At 38.3% G+C, this 20,382-nt stretch overlaps 1 protein-coding gene across 1 annotated transcript in view; it reads left to right on the top strand.

Moving 5' to 3' along the window:
- PHLPP2 (PH domain and leucine rich repeat protein phosphatase 2) overlaps positions 1 to 20,382 on the top strand; it is a 55,827-nt gene that overhangs the window by 11,105 nt on the left and 24,340 nt on the right. Inside the window, exons 2-8 of the mRNA XM_010850918.1 lie at positions 632 to 765; positions 8,516 to 8,706; positions 14,229 to 14,354; positions 15,501 to 15,655; positions 17,405 to 17,551; positions 17,935 to 18,165; positions 19,707 to 19,909. Coding sequence (XP_010849220.1) covers positions 632 to 765; positions 8,516 to 8,706; positions 14,229 to 14,354; positions 15,501 to 15,655; positions 17,405 to 17,551; positions 17,935 to 18,165; positions 19,707 to 19,909 — 1,187 coding nt within the window. The remainder of the gene's footprint in view (positions 1 to 631; positions 766 to 8,515; positions 8,707 to 14,228; positions 14,355 to 15,500; positions 15,656 to 17,404; positions 17,552 to 17,934; positions 18,166 to 19,706; positions 19,910 to 20,382) is intronic.

Here is a 20,382-nt window from a genome sequence, read left to right as displayed (position 1 = left end):
GTATAATCTTTTACACCTCATAGTTTTGATGCCTTTAAGTTTGAACCAGAGATTCTCAAAGGACCCTCTGGGGTCTCTAAGATTCTTTAAAGAGGTTCATGAGGTCAAAACTATTTCATAATAATAATGGGGTATTAATTTTCTTTTTAATTCTCAGTCTCATAAGCATACAATGGAGATTTCTAGAGACTACACATCTTAGAGCTTATCTGCCTTCTGTTATCCAGTTATTAAATACATTTACAAAGTGCTGAACAGTATAAATCTTATCACTACATTTGTCCTATTTTGAAAATAACAGTTTTCAGAAAATATTTGTTAACATGTAATGGGTTTATTGTTACTTAAAAATGAATAAATATTTAGAAATTCTTAATTTTAGTTTCTCAGTAAATAAGTAGATAAATGTCAATAGGTAGATAAACCCCATGTAAACAAAAGCTCTTTGGGGGCTTCAAAGACTACAGAGGGATCCTGAGACCAGAAACTTTGAGCACCACTAGTTGTATCATAAGATATTAAAGAAAATTGATATAGAAGTAAAAATCTAGAGCATATTAGAAGATGTTAAAAATCAAATAAAGTGTGTTTATAGCTTACCAAATATTTTTCTTCTGAATTGTGTAAGCAGGAGACTGGAACCTACCGAACGACCTCTTCAGATTGTTTATGATTACTTATCCAGGCTGGGGTTTGATGACCCTGCACGAATACAAGAGGAGGCAGCAAATCCTGACCTTGGCTGTATGCTCCGATTTTATGGTGGTAAGAATTTTCAGTGGCTTTGTGAATATATTAACTGTTTTAAAAAAACGTCTTGTATTAGGGTATAGCCAGTTAACAATGTTGTGATAGTTTCAGATGAGCAGCAAAGGCACTCAGTCGATCATATACATGAATCCATTCTTCCCCCAGTCTCTCCTCCCATCCAGGCAGCCACATAACATTGAACAGAGTTCCCTGTGCTTTATAGAAGGTCTTTGTTGGTTATCCATTTTAAATATAGCATTAACTATTTTTAATTGATTATTTGTACCTGTAACTTCAGCCTTTTAAAAATATTTTATTCAAAGCTGCCTTAAATTAGGCAGTCAGAAAACAACAGCAAAAGTCTTCTCTTTTTATTTTTGCTCTTTTTGTTCTAGTGTTTTGCTGACTTCCGAATTATTATGTACCTTTGCCACCATCTCGATCAAATCAGAGCTTTAGTTTCAGATTTTTTAATTCCTTATAAGGTTCATGAACTTCTGGACAGTTCAAGAATGTTCAGAAGTAGGTAGTTATTATATATGACTTAACATTTGATGGACTCATCAGATGTGTATATTGCTGAATTTAGTAAGCTTTATTGTTTTTTAGGGCTGTTTTTCCTTTCAGTGTATGAGTCTTGTACCTCCTTGGTTAAATTTATCCTAAGTACTTTATTCTTTTTTTAAAAAAATTATTTATTTTTTTATTTTTGGTTGCATTGGGTCTTTCGTTGCTGTGTGCGGGCTTTCTCTAGTTGCAGAGAGCAGGGGCTGGTTCCTAGTTGTGGTGCGTGGGTTTCCATTGCAGTGGTTCTGTTGTTGTGGAGCACGGGCTCTAGGGACGCAGGCTTCAGTAGTTGTAGCTCACAGGCTCTAGAGTGCAGGCTCAGTAGCTGTGGTGCATGGGCTTAGTTGCCCTACAGCATATGGAATTGTCCTGGACTAGGGCTCAAACCTGTGTCACCTCTGTTGGCAGGTGGATTCTTAAACACTAGACCGCCAGGGAAGCCCTGAGATAGTACTCTTTTATTGGCTGAAGCTGTATAGGCTTGAGTCGGGCTGGAAGATTCACTTGTAACGTGGCTCACTCATGTGGCTGTTGGTAAAGGCCCCAGTTTCTCACCAGCTTTTGTCAGGAGATCTCAGTTCCTCGCTATGTGGACCCCTCTCTCAAGGTGTGTAAATATCTTCATGTTGTGGCAGCTAGCTGCTCCCAGCAATGAGACACACACACACATGCACATGAGCGTGTGCATACATGTATATGCAAACACACACACCGAGTTCAGTTTTTATGACCTAGTTTCATAAGTCACCATTCTTTTTACCACTTTCTGTTCATTAGAATTGTGTCACCAAAAACAGCACACACTGTTGAGTGGGGAATTAGGCCTCACCTTTTGAAGAAAGGAGTATTAAAGAATTTGAAGTATTTTTTGAAGCAAATATTAATAGCTTATCAATCAGCTTTCAATATTTCATGTATAGAGCCTTTGGTGAGTTGCCTTCAGTTAGAATATAGTCTTAATAAGGCGAGGGTCAGAGGGGCCCAAGTTCAGGCCAGTTAGTTTTGATGTGTTTGCCGAATATAAAAGTTGCTCAGTACTTCAAGGGCCGTTGTGCAAATGCCAGTTATCAGTCTTGCTGGTGTGGGTGCTGGGGGAAAATGAGTAGAATGACTCAGTGCAGATTCATGATGTAAAAGCCTTGAAATAACATGTGTGACTAAAGATGAGTGGGTATTATGATTGATCACAGAGATTAAGAGAGTCAGTTAATCAACTCCTTATTATGTATGAGGAAGTGGAGTCTGGGAGGTGTGACTTGCTGGGACTGAATAGTTCAGGTAGCATAGCACCCAGCCTGAGCATTTCTTTATGTCCCATATTCTCTCACAGGTTGTCTGAGACGCTTCCATCCAAGGGGCATAAACACGTACAGAAGAAACTAGATACAAAAGAATCACATATTATGTTCCCATTCATTTAAAATTTGAAAACAAGCAAAACTCAGACGTATTGTTTAGAGATGTGTGACAGGACCACTGTTTGTCCATCAGATCTGCTCTCCTTCTTCCGTAACAACACTGGCCTAGACTGCTCAGCTCTACCTCATTCTCAGTCTTTTATGCAGTTAGATGTGCACCTGTGACAAAATTTTCATCAGTGGTAAGGAATGAAATTGTTGTGTGCCACTTTTACACCTGGTTCCTAAACCTTCCCATGCAGACTTCTTGTTCTTTTCCTCTCCTGTAGGCTAGGAAGGCAGTCATCTGAGCAACATTGAAGTCATGTGTTGAAATGGCAAAGCCACCTTCAGCTGGAGTTTCTCAACAGAGTTGACTCCTGGCAACCCATACTGCCCGCCCTAGCAGAGAATTAGATTTCTGTTGAGTTAGATACATTCTTTTTGTTACAGTAGTTAAAACTGCTGTAACTAATACATAAGTAGCAAAAATACAAAGAAAACAAGGAAATGATTATTCTAAAAGTCAAGAGAATGGCTGACCTCTAGGGTTGAGGGAGGAAGTGATTCCTACAAGTGGTGTTTTTGAGTCAGTACAAGTGTATACCATAGTGGCTATCTATTAAGCAATGACATATAGTGTGATAATTATGATATACTAATCAATTTGGTATATACCTGTTGAGAATATTCTAACTTTTATTCCTATCTAATGTGTATTTCTAGAAATATGTTTTGTTTTGTTTTTTTTTTACATAAATCCTATCATTTGGTATTGGTCTTCATGCTTTTTTTTCTCCCAGCAGCATTTTGGAGGTCTTTTTTAAAACTCTTTTACATGCATTTCTTTACGTTGCATACTGTTGAATGTCACGTATGTATTAGAGTTTATATAACAGTTTCCCTAGTGATGGGCTATTTTACATAGCATTATGGTAAAACTGCATCTTTGTACACCTGTTCTTCAGAGTATATCTTTAAACATGAAATTATTGGGACTTTTAATATTATTAGCATTTAAAGTTTTTACTAATCTGATGGATTAAATGATGGCCTTATTGTTTTAATTTTGCTTCCTTGATTACTAGAATGGTGGAATATTGTTTCATAGTTATAGTAGATCTTAGTTTCTTCTTTGAATTAGCCTTTATATATTTCTGTTTATCTTTTTTCTTATGATCTGAAAGACTTGTGTATATATTCTGAATATAAATCCTCTGGATGCTGTATTTGTGACATATTTTTCTTCCAGCTTGTAACTTGTTTTGTAGTTTTATTTATTGTTTTTTATGGTGCAGAAGACTTACTTAATCATATTTATGAATATTTTCCTTTAATACATTTACATTCCTTTCCTGTCCTAGGTCATAAACATCCTCTATATTTTCTTGAAGTATTTTTATAGTTTTAAAATGTGATATGAGTTAGGAATCTAACTTTATTTTTTTTTTTCTCTACTGATAGCCAGTTGTCCCAACAATACTTATGAAATAGCTCATCCTTTTCCTACTGATCTGATGCATTGCCTTTATTAAGTTCCTATATAGGCAGAGGTTTATTTTTGGACTCTATCCTATTACATTGATCTCTTTGTCTAATGCTAATACCAACACTATTTTTTATTAATATACCTACGTGATAGATTGTAATAGATGATGGGGAAGTTCCCCTTTACTGTTCTTCTAGAAAATCAGGAAGGTCTCTAGAAACAGAGAAATCTTTCTGAAGAAGTAGTTTTTGAGTTGGTTCTTTAAAAATGGGTACAATTTCAGTAATCACAAAGGAAAAGGAGGACAGAGGAAGGGTATTAGGAATTTCAGTGCATGTTCTGTGAATCAGATAATTTGAGTCCACATTGTTCTGGGCCTTGAGTACAATATCAGAAATTTGCCCTTCATTTGACAGATGGTAGAGGAAGTGATGGGATCCAAGTGGGGCTGAGAAAGATGATTCTGGCACCAGAATGGATAATAATTCAGGCTTGAATTAGGGATCCGAACTAGGGAATGGAAGGAATCATTCATATAGAGACTTTTTGAAGGAATAGTAAGTGTTGGTGGTTGATTAAAAAAAGGAGTTGAGGAAGAGATCCTAAGAGGCAAAACTGACTGAGGTTTTGAGCCTGGGTGGCTTTGGGAGAATGACAAGACTTCACTTGTGAGAAGGATCTGGTTTCAGGCAAGTGTAACTGTAAGCAGTGGTAGACATCCAGTTGGAGATGTCTGGCAGGTAGTCAGATATGTGGAACCAGGAGCTTTGGAAATACAGATCTGGGAGTCAGGTACATGGGAGTGTTAAATCTGTGGAAGCTGTTAAAGATTGAAAGTAATACTTAAAATATAGGAAAAGAAGGAGGCTTAAGGCAGGACTTTCATTATATTAATAATGACTATCTTTTATTATATACCCTCACTATGTGCTGAGCACATACTAAGGTGCTGAGCACTTTGTGTACTGTTTTTCAATTCATCCTTACAAGCATTCAGGTAGATATTATTACTCCGGAGAGGTCTTAACTGATTCTAAATCTCATCTTCTTAACCTCTAAGGTACTCTTAGTATTTAGTTGATAGAGAAACAGTTTAGAGAAATAAAAAGGATCCATAAAATGTGAGACCTGGGCAGGACTAGGGATCATCTAATCCAGCTCCTTGGTCTTTAACTTGGGAAATTAAGGCCTAAAAATATATTAATAGAACTTGTTCAGGGTCATGAAACCAGATGGTGGGATTGCTTCACCAACCACTGCTTCCAAGTTTGAAATTTGTTTTGAAGTTTCCTGTTTTACTCTTGCGATGTAAGTAAATGTTTCATTTTTACCCCCGATAATATCAGCCAGTGTTTATTTGTCGGTTTAACTTTTTATTTTGAACTAGCTTTAGATTTTCAGAGCAGTTGGAAAGATAGCACAGAGCGCTCCTGCACAGCCTTCATGCAGTTGCTCGAGCAGTTGTTCTCATATAAACGGTGCTTCATTTTCCTCTGGCTTCTTTAAAGATTTTTCCTTTGTCTTTAATTTTCAGCAATTTGATTATGAACTGTCTGGGCTTGACTTTCTTTGTGTTCAGCCTGTTTGGGGTTCTCCAGCGTTCCACATGTTCTGTCCAGGTTGTATAGGTGAATTCAGTGGGAGAGACAGGGCCGAGTGTGCTTTCTCTAACTCAGAACCAGAACCTTAGTGGTATCTTTTGATTAAAAGAAGTATTTCATTTTGATGGAGTCCAATTTAGCAGTCCTTCCCTTTATTACTTCTAGAAGTTATATTGCTTTACTTTTCAGTTTATATTCACAAAGTCTATGTAACTTCATTTTTTATTGTCTGTTTTGAGTATCATCATGATCTCATGGGCTTATGTATATTTGTTTCAATTCATTGCAGACATTTTTCTTTCTGATGCTTAATTTGTCTCATCTCAGTTCCTGGGAGCTCTTTCAGGTTGCCTTCTGTGTCCTTCCAACATGACCCCAGTTGGGCTACGCAATTGGCTCAGTGGTAAAGAATCTGCTTGTCAGTGCAGGAGCCACAGGAGATGCAGGTTCAATACCTGGATCGGGAAGAGCCCCCGGAAGGGGTAGTGGCAACCCATTCCAGTATTCCTGCTGGGAAAATCCCATGGACAGAGGAGCCTGAGGGGATATAGTCCATGGGGTTGCAAAGAGTCAGACACGATTGAGTGACTAAGCCTAGCCCAGCACAGTCTTTGGTAATATTCCAGATTTTTCCATTAAGTTCTTACACAAAAAGATGTCCTAAGCTGATCTTTTCATCATCTGATTCACACCAGAAATAGGTGATTTTTCTAAGGACTCCTGGTTCGTTTTAATGAAACATAATGTTTAGAGATTATACTATGGGCATTGTTAGAGAACTCGCCTTGATTTTTTAGAAACATTTTTTTTTCTTAAATTATAAAATAATCCATGTTCTTTATGAAAATGAAAGTGTTAGTTGCTCAGACTATAGCCCACCAGGCTTCTCTGTCCGTGGGATTCTCCAGGCAGAAATACTGGAGTGGGTTGCCAGACCCTTCTCCAGGGGATCTTCCTGACCCAGGGATCAAACCTGTGTCTCTTGTATCTCCTGCATCGGCAGGTGGGTTCTTTACCACTAGCGCCACCGGGGAAGCCCCTATTTTCTATTTTCTTTATAGACATTTCAAAGTATACCATAATTTTCCACTTAGTCTTGACTTTTGAGATTGTAAGTCTGTTTTTAACTAGAACTATTAGTCATTCCAAACATTTATTAGAACTTCCTCATTCCGTTTTTTACCACTTTCAGAAGATCAGAGACTTAGCAAACCCTCCAAAAATAATAAGACAGCATATTATTTTGTGTATAAATAACTTATTCCCCCCAAAATTGAATATTCCTTTCTGAGAGTAGCTACAGATAGCTACTATAGAAGCACAAATGAGAAGAAAAGAGCCTTAAAAGGATAAACTTATAGAGTTTCTTAAAATATGATTTGTGGGCCATCTGCATTTAAATTACTTGAGATACTTGTTAAAAACATACTTTCCTTTGTTCCATCCCAGATCCTCTGAATTAAATTCTTTGTGGGTAGGTCTTGGCGTTCTGCATTGTAAACTAATTCTCAGATAATTCTTGGGCACATAGAAATTGGAGAATCCCTGATCTAAAGGAATTCTACAGTTGAGACTGAAAGGGAACTGGAGAAAACTGGAGTGCTTTTGTAGCTTTGATAGAAACAATAGGGAGGGTGGAGTTGAAGAGTGAGAAGGAAGAAGAACCAAACTCCCCAAGGAACATGGAATTTAGAATATAGATGAAAGGATTGGCCTAGACTGGAAGGAGAAATGGTGGTGTTAACATACAAAGTTTAAAGCTTTGAAGTAAGCCAGACCATTTCCTCATTTTTTATACAGGAAACACACAGTCAAAAGGGTACCATGATGCCCAGGGTTTAATCAATTATGTAATAGTATTGAGTACACCCAGTTTTTTTCACTTCCCAGTCTGTTGCTGTTTGCTCAGCCTCATACTGTTGCTACTTCTGTTCGTTTCTGTGTAGAGTTACTATTTCCAGTAGTACTTTAACCAAGAACATTTCTTCTGTCATAATGCTGTTTTGTTCACTGTTACCTGTTGTGTAAAGTTTTATAAAGGGTGGTAAAAGATAGAGACGCTCTTGCATGTCTGTATCAGCTTCTGCTACCGTGATTGGGATAGTTGATTGAAATATCAGCCAAAAGCTTTTCCTCACAAAGAGCAGGAAGATGGAGGATTGTGTACAGAACTAGTTATTAATTTCTTCCTTCTGCGATAGACTAAGCACAATAGTGGCTGTCTCTTATTCCATACTTCTTTTGTATCTAAAACCATGCTTACTACTTTACATTCATTATCTTAATTTTTTATAAGGACCTCCCAAAGGTAGGTAGTATTAAGATCTGAACTGTATAAATGGGGAATGTCAAGGTCAGTGAGATTATGTAGTTCAAGGAATCAAAGTAAGTAGCAGAACTCAAGTTTGAGTGTCTGACTCCCGAGTCCATGATCTTAACTACTCTGTCATCCTGCCTTTCTTTGAGTACATGGGAGCTATGACTAGAAGAAGGATTGACAATGGCATCCGAAATTCACAGTGCTCCCATTATATAACTTCAGGGCTGGACAACATTTTAAGACTGAGAGCTTATTTTGTAATACTTATATTGCTTGGTTACTTAAATCTGTATTAGGGTTGCTGAATGTTGACATGTAATGCTTTCTTTTTCCCTTTCATTATTTCTGTACTACCTTAATGGTGGCTTCTGATGTACTCTTTTATTTTCAGAAAAACCATGCCAGATGGATCATCTGGATCGAATCCTTCTGTCTGGCATCTATAATGTACGCAAGGGAAAGACCCAGCTGCATAAGTGGGCTGAACGCCTGGTTGTTCTCTGTGGCACCTGCCTCATCGTGTCCTCAGTGAAGGATTGTCAGACTGGGAAAATGCACATATTGCCTCTGGTTGGGGGAAAGGTAAGACCCACAAAGATAAATTACTCTTTCTTTGGTCATCTTAATTTAAAAAAAAAAAAAAATCACATATGCTTTTCAGAGTTTTTTCCACATCTTTTCAAAGAAGCCATTCTGAACATTATTAAAGATTACATCACAGAGTTTTTGCATTCTTAGGTTTAAATGAAACCGACTCAGGCTAATTTACACATAAAACAAGTTTTTTACATTACAGACCCCCTCAGAGGTCCAAAGACTATGTTGTTGATCAGTTGCTAAGTCGTGTCCGACCGTTGTGACCCCATAGACTGCATCATGCCAGGCTCCTCTGTCCTCCAGCATCTCTTGTAGTTTTCTCAAATTCATGTTCATGGAGACTATCCATGCCCCAGATTCTGCTGCAGAACCCGTCTGTTGAAGAAACCCCTGCTTCCACTGCTAGGCACTAAATGCTGTCAGTAGTACCACCAAGAGTAGCCAGGGGCTGCTGCCACTAGCAGCTGCCTTTGGAAACTAGAAGTAGTGGCTACTTTTGGAAACTAGGCTGCCTTTGGAAACTTAGCATCCTCCACCAAAACAGATTCTTTCCTATTTCTCCTTTTCCCCCATTAGACTGAAATTCAGAGTCTGGAGTGCTCATTAGCTCCTATCAAGCAGCCAGAGAGACCTGCATTTTTTGCGTCTGTGCAAGAGAATTCTCCATGATAGGAAAAGCAGTTCAAAGTCATCAGAGTGATAGATGACTGGAAACAGATAATGCTACTGAGAGAAAATGTCAACTTGTATTTTATATCCAGTTGAATTACTTTGTAAGATTGAAGGCAAAATAGAACATTTTCAGACATTTAAAAACTAATGAGGGACTTACCTGGTGGTCCAGTGGCTAAGACTCGGTGCTTTCACTGGGTTCAGTCCCTGGTCAGGGAACTAAGGTCCTTCAGCTGCACAGCTGAAGGGGGAAAAAAAACCAACATAAAACAAATGAGCTGGCATATAACCTCACTGAAAGAACTACTAAAGATATATGTCTAAAAAACAACACCCCTCCAAATAAAACAAACGGGAAAAAAGAAGAAAACAACAAAGGATCGAAGGAAAGTAAATTCAAAGGAAGGTATAAGATATAAGAACAGATGATGAGTGGAAGATATAAGAATAGATGATGAATGCAAATACTGATAAAATATGGTAGTAAATTTAATACTGATTGTAAAAAGATTTAAATTTTTTTATATTTTAAATATAAATTTCAACAACTAAAGCTCAAACTCCTGAACAGCATTCAGGATTTGGTGATGTGTTCAATGAGGAACATGTGATGCAGTCTTTGGATAAGAGGAAAGAAAGAAAGTGAAAGAACTCTCTCAGTCCTGTTGACTCTTTGCGACCCCGATGGACTGTAGCCTACCAGGCTTCTCTGTCCATGGGATTTTCCAGGCAAGAGTACCAGAGTGGGTTGCAATTCCCTTCTCCAGGGGATCTTCACAACCCAGGGATCGAATCCGGGTCTCCTGCATTGCAGGCAGATGCTTTACCCTCTGAGCCACCACCAAATAGCTTTACGCTTTGCTAGAAAAATGGTCAAGTACAAACTTAAAAATTTTAAGGATGACTACTAAAAGTAGAGTGGGAAAAGAGAATGTAAACTCTGTAATGCTAAAAGAAGGCAGGAAAAGGATTGAGAAAAAGGAGCAAAATAATTAGCATGGTAAGTTATTACATATTATAGTGACATGGAAATAAATCCAAATATTTTCTACTAATTACTGTTTATAGGAGACACACCTAAAACTTAGAAGGTTGAATGTGAAATGATAGAAAAATCACACTAATCAAATAGCAACCAAAAGAAAATTGGTATGGTTATATTAACATCATACAAAGCACATGAAAGTTTGTATGCAACATAGGACTTGTGTCAAGACATTTACAACTTGGTAATAGACAAATAACCTATTTTGGCAAAGTTGAGAAGCAACTGGGAACACAGTCACTTTGGAAAACAGGTTTTTTTTGTTTCTTATAGTTAAAAATCTGCTTTTCAGATGACTGAGCATTTCTCTTAGATACTGAGAAATGAACACAAATATTTCCAAAAAGTATAAGTGAATGTTCATAGCAATTTTGGTTATAATTGACCCAAACTGGAAGCAACCCAAATGTTCACTGAGTGGTAAATTGATAAAACAGATGTGCTGTATCCACATGTGTTGTATTCACTGTGCCACTGAGCAGTGAAAAGACATGAGCTGCTGATACACACAGGAAAAAGGGTGAGTCTCAAAACATTAAGTGGAAAAAGCCAGATGTAAAAGTCTATTTATTGTATGATTCCATTTACGTGAAATTAAAAAAAAAACTGTAGTCATAGAAAAGAAACCAGTGGTCGTACCAGGATATGGAAGAAGGGGATTGGCCGCAAAACAGCCATGAGGGACGTTTTGTGGGTGATGGGGTTGTCCAACTATGTATCTCATCAAATTGTTCACTTAGAGTTTATGAATTAAAAAAAAACACATAAATTTTATGTAAATTATACCTCAGTAAAACTTGTCTCCTGAGAAAGACATTAATGTGCAAAAGCGTTAATAGGGATAAGGAGGCTCACTGGAACCTGATGAGAGGAACATTTTATGTGTATTACCATGTAGTCTCAACATACATATTGCAAAACTTAACAAAATTACTCCAAAGTTGACAAATTAACTTCTAGTGGGAGATTTACAAGCCTTTCTCAGAATTTGACATTATGTGACTATTTTTCTGTGTCAAACATCCCATAAAAAATATTTAGAAGAAAAGATTATTCTAAAGCAATCAGTAATGCCTGTTCTTCATTTCAACAAAGTCCTTTATTTTGACACAAACTCATTGAATTGTGGTGATTTATTACTAATAAAAATAGCCTAGTTGTAAGCATCACAATTGAATGTTATGAATATTATTTAATTTTATTGGATCTTCTTAATATGATTCTTATTAGTTTAAAAGTATTTTGTGTTTCTGCCATTTGGTTCAGTCTTTACTTGGCACCAGAAGTCTAATGATTTATAACTTGGAAGTTTCCAGCTGACTCACCAAGATTCAGTAGCTATGACATACAGAAGTGAGATGTCAGACAAAGATGTAAGCGGTTCCATAGCTATAAAAATACTTCATCTTCATCAATGGTATATAGGCTGGGTTGGTGAAGAAAGCTGTTGTTGTGCTATGAATCCGTACCATCACCCCAAGTGGGACTGGAGGAAGTTGTGACTCTTTCCTCAAGCCCAGTGAAAGAGGTTTCAAAAGAACCCATGGAATCCTGATTCAGGTTCCCTGCAGTAAGGGGGACATAGTGCACTGGTGTCCTGCCTTCTGACCAGGAAGTCTTGAGGATGAGATAGGCTGCTTTAGTGATTGATAGAGCACAGAGCCTAACTCATGTGTTGGGATCCTTGTGTATTCCTTGGGTTTGTTAGTATGTGACCCAACTGGGTTAAGAGGAAACACTAGCCATTGGGTGGGTGGGTGGATTCTCATGTCTGGTGGGGCCACCTGGAGGGGCCAGCAGACATCACTGGAGGACGAGCTGTCAGTGGACCACCAGGTTCCTTCACGTCTGAGGAGAGACTGGTTGCCTATTGGAATAGTATGCGTTAGCCTGGTTAAGGAATCTGTAGGTGAGAAGCCACTAATGGTTGAATTAGGGGGCTGGTATCCAAAGAACCTTCAAAAGGACCTATTGAGGAAGATCATCCCCTTTAAAATCTAGTAGGTCTGGAGAGCATGAAGTCAGGTTATGTCTCTGCTAGTTTATAGTAACCTTTGGGTTTGCATGTTCCCTGTTCTTCATTCTGCCCCATGTTTGTGCTGGACGGGGTCAGAAATGGCTTCTAGCCCATCACCTCGAAAGTAAGAGGGGGGTGAGTCCAAAGAGGAGGCCAGGGTACCCCTTGCAGGCAGGCAGACAGCTATCTCCAGTGTACCACAGTGGTGGTGAAAAGGTATGGAGCAGTCTTCCCTTTGAAGTGAAAACTTTGGCTCTTACCTTGTGGGCCTACAGACTCTCCTGTTCTGAAACTCCCCTGCAGTGGAAGCACAGAATCCTAACCACTGCACCACCAGAGAATTCCCCCTTTGGTTTTTTCTAAACAGCTTTATTGAGATGAAATTCATATGCTGTACAGTTAACCCATTTAAAGTATGCAACTCAGTGGCTTTTAGTAAATTCACAGAGTTGGGCAACCGTCATCATAATTGATTTTAGAATACTTCTATGACCCTTTGAAAAGAAATCCTGCACTACTTAGCCTTCATCTCCCCATTCCTTCTCTATCCCCAGGCATCCATTAATCTACTTTCTGTCTCTACAGATTTGCTCATTGTGGACATTTCATATGAATGGAATCATACAATGTATGGTTCTTTGTGACTGGCTTCTTTCACTTAGTGTAATGTTTTCAAGGTTCATGTGGGTTGTAGTGTGTATCAGTGTTTTATTCTCATTTATGGCTGAATAGTATTGTATGATGTACTACATTTTGTTTATACATCTACCTGTTGATGAACATTGAGGCTGTTTCTACTTTTTCCTATTATGAATAACTCTGCTGTAATTCACAGAAAATTTTTGTGTGGATGCATTTTTTTCTTGGGTATATACCTAGGAATGGAATTGCTGGGTTACATGGTTGCTGCTACTGCTGCTAAGTCACTTGAGTCGTGTCCGACTCTTGCGACCCCATAGACGGCAGCCCACCAGGCTCCCTGGGATTCTCCAGGCAAGAACACTGGAGTGGGTTGCCATTTCCTTCTCCAATGCGTGAAAGTGAAAAGTGAAAGGGAAGTTGCTCAGTCGTGTCTGACCCTCAGCGACCCCATGGACTGCAGCCTTCCAGGCTCCTCCATCCATGGGATTTTCCAGGCAAGAGTACTGGAGCCTTCTCCGGGATTACATGGTTACTTTTAACCTTTTGAGGAACTCCCCAACTATTTTTCAAAGTGACTGTACCATATTACATTCCCAGATTCAGTTTCCCTGCATCCCTGCTAATGCTTGTTACCCAACACTTGTTATTATCTGTGTTTTTTATTTTAATCATCCTAGCAGATATGAGGTGGTACCTTGTGGTTTTGATTAGCATTTATCTAATAAATAATGACATAGAGGGCTTCCCAGGTGGTACAGTGGTAAAGAATCTGCCTCCCAATGCAGGAGACACAAGAGAGGCAGGTTCGATCCCTGGGTTGGGAAGATCCCCTAGCGTAGGAAATGGCAACCCACTCCAGTATTCTTGCCTAGAAAATTCCAAGGACAGAGGAGCCTGGCGGGCTACAGTCCACAGGGTCACAAAGAGTCAGACACGACTGAGCACACACTCAGTGATGTAGAACATTGTATCATGTGCTTATTGGTCATTCCTCTGTCTTTGGAGAAATATCTTTTCAGATCTTTTGCCTAGTTAAAAAACTTGAGTTGTTTGTCTTTGTTATTGTCCTGTGGTTTTTTGGATTGGAATTGTTTTGTTTAATTGGTTCTGGTTTTCTCCCCGCTTCTTCAGGTAGAAGAAGTGAAGCGACGTCAGTACTCCCTTGCATTCAGCTCAGCTGGAGCCCAAGCGCAGACCTATCTTGTCAGCTTTGAGACTTTGGCTGAGTACCAGAGGTGGCAGCGGCAAGCTTCCAAGGTGAAAAGCTGTCAGACGTCCTCATGGGGAGATGAGAGCAGAGAAACCAACAGAAAGATATTTTGAAACTGAACTTACTCCCAAGAGATCGAATTATAATTCTTATGTACATCACTCCAGGCTTTTCTGAATACATAGTGAATGAAATGGAATTCTCCCAGGTCCTTAACTTACTATTTATATTGGCACAGTGCAGAACGCTTTCAAAAGTGTTTTCAGGTACCAACTCTGTGAGGAAGGTAGGGGCTTGAAGGAGTAGAGACACAATGAGGTTCAAATGACTCTCCCCCCACCTTGGTGGTCTGTGATAGATGGAGCTGTCCCCTAAAGATGAAGTGCTCTAAAATTATATTTCATTTTCCAAATTCTCTTGTCTTCTTAGCCATCTTTTCAGGATTTAAACGCATTTTTCTTTATGGGGCTAGGTAGTTGCATTAAAGATTGTTTCAGTATAATGACATGCCACCAAAACATGAATGACTTTTGTAGTGATATTTTGTTTTTTTTAGATCCATTTTCACAGCCCATGTTATATTAGTATACTATTATAGCAATATAAACCTTGTTTCAGTGTTATTTCTGTATTTGTGATAGTAATCTGCTATGAATAAAACTAGTTTCAATTTTAAACAGCTTTTCTATTCTTCTGCCCTTGTAAAGACAAATTAATATTTTTTGAGCATCTTTTACATGCTAAGTAGCAGTGCTGCATACTTGGTTTTTTAATTTTCCTCATGACAGATGAAGAAACTGCGCAAGTTAGGAACTGAGCTTGTGTGGCTACAAAAGGCCATATTAAAAGATCTTTTAATATCACATCCCCTCCTAAAGTTTTGAACAGTTACTTGGAATCATCTTAACTTTACTTCCTGCGTGAGCTATTACTAACTTTCCATCTTTTGATTTTTTTTTTTTTTAACTTGTAGACACGTTACAGCTTATACCTGTTTTTTCAAGCATCTTACAGTTTTGGGGGAAAAGTAAAAATTCACTGCTTCTTATAAATGAATACTCAGATCTTATGACCTTTTTTGTCTTCCCCATCTTATTAATTGGTTCCTTGTTGTGTCAATGCTGTTCCATCCTCCGCTGGGTGGGAGACATTCAGCACTGGCTCAGATGGCTCTTCTCTGTGACCTCATCCAGGTGGTGTCCCAGCGCATCAGTACTGTCGACCTCTCGTGTCACAGCCTTGAGGAGGTTCCTGAGCATCTCTTCTACAGTCAAGATATCACCTACCTCAACTTGCGACACAACTTCATGCAATTAGAAAGACCAGGGGGCCTTGACACTTTCTACAAGTATGTGGGGCACAGGTTTCCAGACCAACTTACTAAAATCTAATTGTAGTCAATATCTGTAGATAAGCATGTTTACCCCTTGTGTACATATTTGAAAATTTCCCCTCCCTTTTGAAGAAGTAAGAATTTTTGTTCAGTTTTCCCACTCCCCCTTTTCCCTCTGTATAAGATATGATAGATGTAAAGTTTCTGACATGGAGGCAGCATCAAGCTGCCCTTGATCTGGATAATCTTTTTCTATAAGTCATTGACAGTGGAGCATGATCTGCAGCCAGGGTAAATAGAGAGATACCATATTTGGGAAGTTTTTAAATCAAAAGTTTCAGACTTAAATAACTTAAAGGAAATAGGCCAAATTTCAAGAATTCCACTCCCAGGTTAGAGCTTTTATCTTTCCTTTGCACCTGCTATTGCCAACTCACAAGCCTTTTGTCAGTGATGAAACCTCTCTCTCCTAATAAAGGAACCATTTCAGTCCTAAGTGACAATGACCCATATATTTTTCCATCTTCTTTGTTAGAATATATTCCCCATTCCCACCCTCCAACTTCACCTCCTTCCTTTCTTTAAAAAATGGGTAGAAGTGAATAAATATATGGTGTAAGTAATTGGGCTTCTTGTGGGGAGGGGAGAAATTGAAAGTTAAAGCGTTCAAACTACATGGTAATCAAAAAGCTAAATGCACATTGAAATGACATATTTTACATACTTTGTAACTAGTATTTCATAATTTTCAAAAAGTTTATGATTTTTACCTCATCTGAAATGTTTTGCAAAGTTTTCAAATATAAGCCTCTATGTCGTAATGAGATAATTATTTTAATGATATTGATGTTTAAAAATTAAAACAAGCTATAATTTTAAGGAAGTGGACTTCTAGTATTTCCTTTTGAATTTCTATGAAAATAGGGTTAATCTTGTTTGAGGGCTGGCTTAGGAAATTAGAAGTCAAGGTACCAAACCAAAGGAACAATCAGTACTCAAAGTCAGGATATATGGAAGACAAAAGTTGAAATTTTCAAAGAGAAATGTTAGAGAGGGGTACCATGGATTCAAGTCTAGAAGCAGATGATACGGTTCATCATTGTGGAGATCGTCACCTTAGCCGTACCATCTTGCACTGGTATAATAATGAAGTATAATACTCTTAAGTAGAATTACAGGAGTGACTCTTCAGGATCCAGTTTATGATGATACTGTCTCTCAGTGAGACATTATGTAAATACTTCTACAAAAATTTGAAGTGTTGAAAATTACTATTTTGTGTTGTGTATCATCACATTACAGTAAAACTGCATATCACCTACGTATTTTTAAACTAACTGGCTCAGTCATTTACAAAAAGAGAAATTGCTGGTAATGAGATTTGATCCACAGGTTTGTTAGCTAGTCCTGTGTCCATGAATTGATTAATTGTAAGGCTTTTGTATATTCCATGTAGACATTTAATAAAGGAAATTATTTGAAGCATATCAATAATGGTATTGATTCAACTTGATAGAAAATAACTGTACCATTGTGAGTTTTCCAAGAGTTTCTGCCTTTCTGAGGAGAAGAGAGAACAGCTCCCATCTCACCAGACCTGGTTTCCTTGACAGCTCACACTGGGCGTTAGTCATCCTGGTGTCTGTGCCACACACAGTTGGACACATACTGAATGTTCAGTAAATATATGCAGAACACATTCTTTGATGGACATTTATAACACCACTTTTTCATTCAGTAGTATAATGTGCCTTTGCTTTTTAGATTTTCTCAGCTGAAGGGCCTGAACTTGTCCCATAATAAGCTTGGGTCATTTCCTGTATTGTTATGTGAAATTCCTACCCTGACTGAGCTCAACCTTTCCTGTAATGGATTCCATGACCTGCCGAGTCAGATTGGCAGTCTGCTGAAGTAAGTACCTGATTTTTACTGGGTTTGTCTTTTCCTTTGTTTGCAGTGTAAGGAACTTGTCTGGTATTTGGAATAAAGGTAGTTCCATGAGCTCTTGCAGTGAAATAGATCATGAAATTTTGAGAATTCTAGTCAGCAGCAATTACTTGCCTACAGAAGAGACTAGTCCCTCAGTTTTAACCATGGAGGCTCTGACTACCCTTGATGTTAAAGGGACCATCTGTATTTAAGTCATCTTAGTAAGTCTCTATAGATAGACTGAGGGCATCTAATCATATTGGACTTATAATAAATTAGTATCAAGTAAAAATCCATAATTCTAGTTCTATCCATTCCAGTTAAAACGTTTCATCAGCGAGTTTTGTGTTGTTTTCTTCTTGCAGTCTTCAAACCCTCTGTCTTGATGGCAACTTCCTGACCGCTTTACCTGAAGAACTGGGAAATCTACAACAGCTGTCCTCCCTGGGAATTTCCTTCAACAACTTTAGTCAAATTCCCGAGGTTTATGAGAAACTCACTATGTTAGATAAAGTGTTTATGGCCGGAAACCGAGTGGAAGTGCTAAACCTGGGGGTGCTGAAACGAATGAGCCATGTCAAACATGTGGATTTGAGGTGAGGTCATTCTTTTTCATTTTTGATTGCACTGAGTCTTCACTGCTGCTTGTGGGCTTTCTCTAGTTGCGGCAAGCGGAGGCTCCTCTTGTTGCAGAGCACAAGCTTTAGGCACATGGGCTTCGGTAGTTGCAGCATGCAGGCTCAGTAGTTGTGGCTCGTGGGCCCTAGAGCACCAGCTTAGTAGTTGTGGTGCATGGGCTTAGTTGCTCTGCATCATGTGTCCCAGAACAGCAGTCGAACTTGTGCCCTCTGCACTGGCAGGGGGATGCTTTTCCACTGTATCACCAGGGAAGTCTGTTTTGGTCATTGTTCACTGCACTTTCTTTTTGTCTACCTCTGGTGTTCCTTTACATTTTCTTTTTAAAAATAAAGACTCTTGAAACCATTAGGATTTTAGAACAATGTATGTTTTTAAAGCTGTAGTAAAGCTTCATTTTTCACTTAATGGTAGAGAGATTTATGAATGAGATAGGTGTACCATGTGGTAGAGATGAAGATTGTTCTGACTTACCTCCTAGCAACATTTTATGAGAATTCCCATTTCCTTTCATCCTTACCAATGTTGGATTTTAGCAGTCTTTTTCCTTGTTACTGTAGTAGGAAGAAAATAGTATTTCATCATTTTAATCAGCATTTATTATGAATGAGGTTGAGTATCTTTTTGTATGCTTATTGGTGGTTTGTATTTTTCCATAATAAACTTGACATCTTTCTGTTGAATCATTGGGTTTCTTCTTGATATCTGTGGTATTAGAATTGAAATGTTACCAGTTTTACTAGTAATATATTTTAATGAGTTTTATTCCTTTTTAAAATTATTTATTTGTAATCTTTTCCTAAACGAAAGTAGTAAAACACACATACTGAATGTTCTGTCATTTACACTAATCCATTGATGTCCCTCATAAAGACAGAGTAACAAAAATTTATTGAAGAATAGGAAAATGAGAACAAGCCTGCATGCATTAAATCATATACCTGTATAGAAGAAATCAAAGAAGTCATCGTTTTCTTTTACTTGCCCTTGAACTATTCCATATAGATAACAGACTGTTTTCCTCTCCCTTAATTAATGTAATGGGAATCTTGGCACTGGAGAGGAGGCAGAGCAGTGAGAGGCAGTGTGGCTGTTTGCTCTTGCTTTTATGTGGTACTTACTCTATGACTGTCCTGCTAGTCCCAGCCCCAAAGGTTATACTCATCTTCTCATTTCTTTGTTTTATTCCTTCATTCCTGCCTAACCTTACTAGGTATTTGGATGCAGGTTTTAGACTAACTGTTTGTGGACATGGTCCCCTTTTCTTTCTCTTTAATTTGTACATGTGTTTCCCAATCTACACAGTCTCTAACTTAGCTTGTAAACAAAGAACCCAAGGTACAACTATCTGTGGTTATTTACATAGTACCTTGCAAAATGAGGCAAGGAGTAAAATTCTTAAGTTGTTTAGCAAAGAGACAAGAAGAACATCTGTTTTTTCTTTTGGTAAGCACATTTAGTAGAATTTATTCTAATGATTTTCTTATTTCTGAATATTAAGGATGAACCATCTAAAAACCATGATTATTGAGAATCTGGAGGGAAATAAATACATCACCCACATGGATTTGCGGGACAATCGGCTGACTGACTTAGATCTTAGCTCCTTGTGCAACTTGGAGCAGCTGCATTGTGAGCGGAACCAGCTGAGGGAGCTGACGCTCAGTGGCTTCTCCCTTCGAACTCTCTACGCCAATTCGAACAGTGAGTTCTCTACCCAGCCTCCTGTATTTCCTCTTGTACCTCTTGTCTGAGCTATCCAAGAACAGTGGCATATGAGGTGTTCCTCAGCCACTGTGCCAAGTGGAGTTTGAGGTTCATGGAGACCTAGCTTTAAGTTTGCAGTCAGCACTTCAGTGGTTGAGATATGCATAAAAAGACGTTGCAGGATTATTTGAGCTTCACTAAATAAACGTTATAATAATCAGAGGCATTTTGCAGAATGCCAGGATGTTAGGGTAGGCAAGCATGTTCAAAAGAGAATATCAGTAATAGTCTTGCAACATGGGTTGGCCAGCTGCAGCCCTGGGGCTAAATCTGGCCTACATCTCATTTTGTGTGGCCCTTGAGGAATGGGTTTTTATGTTTTTTAATGGTTGGGTTTTAAAAAAATCAAAGGAAAAATAATTTTGACATGGGTAAGTTATATGAAATTCAAATTTAATTGAATAAAGTTT

The sequence above is a fragment of the Bison bison genome, unplaced genomic scaffold (genome assembly GCF_000754665.1).
Source record: "Bison bison bison isolate TAMUID 2011002044 unplaced genomic scaffold, Bison_UMD1.0 scf7180017864297, whole genome shotgun sequence".
In the NCBI taxonomy this organism is placed as follows: Eukaryota; Metazoa; Chordata; class Mammalia; order Artiodactyla; family Bovidae; genus Bison; species Bison bison.
This window is presented reverse-complemented; position numbering and strand designations above follow the sequence as displayed.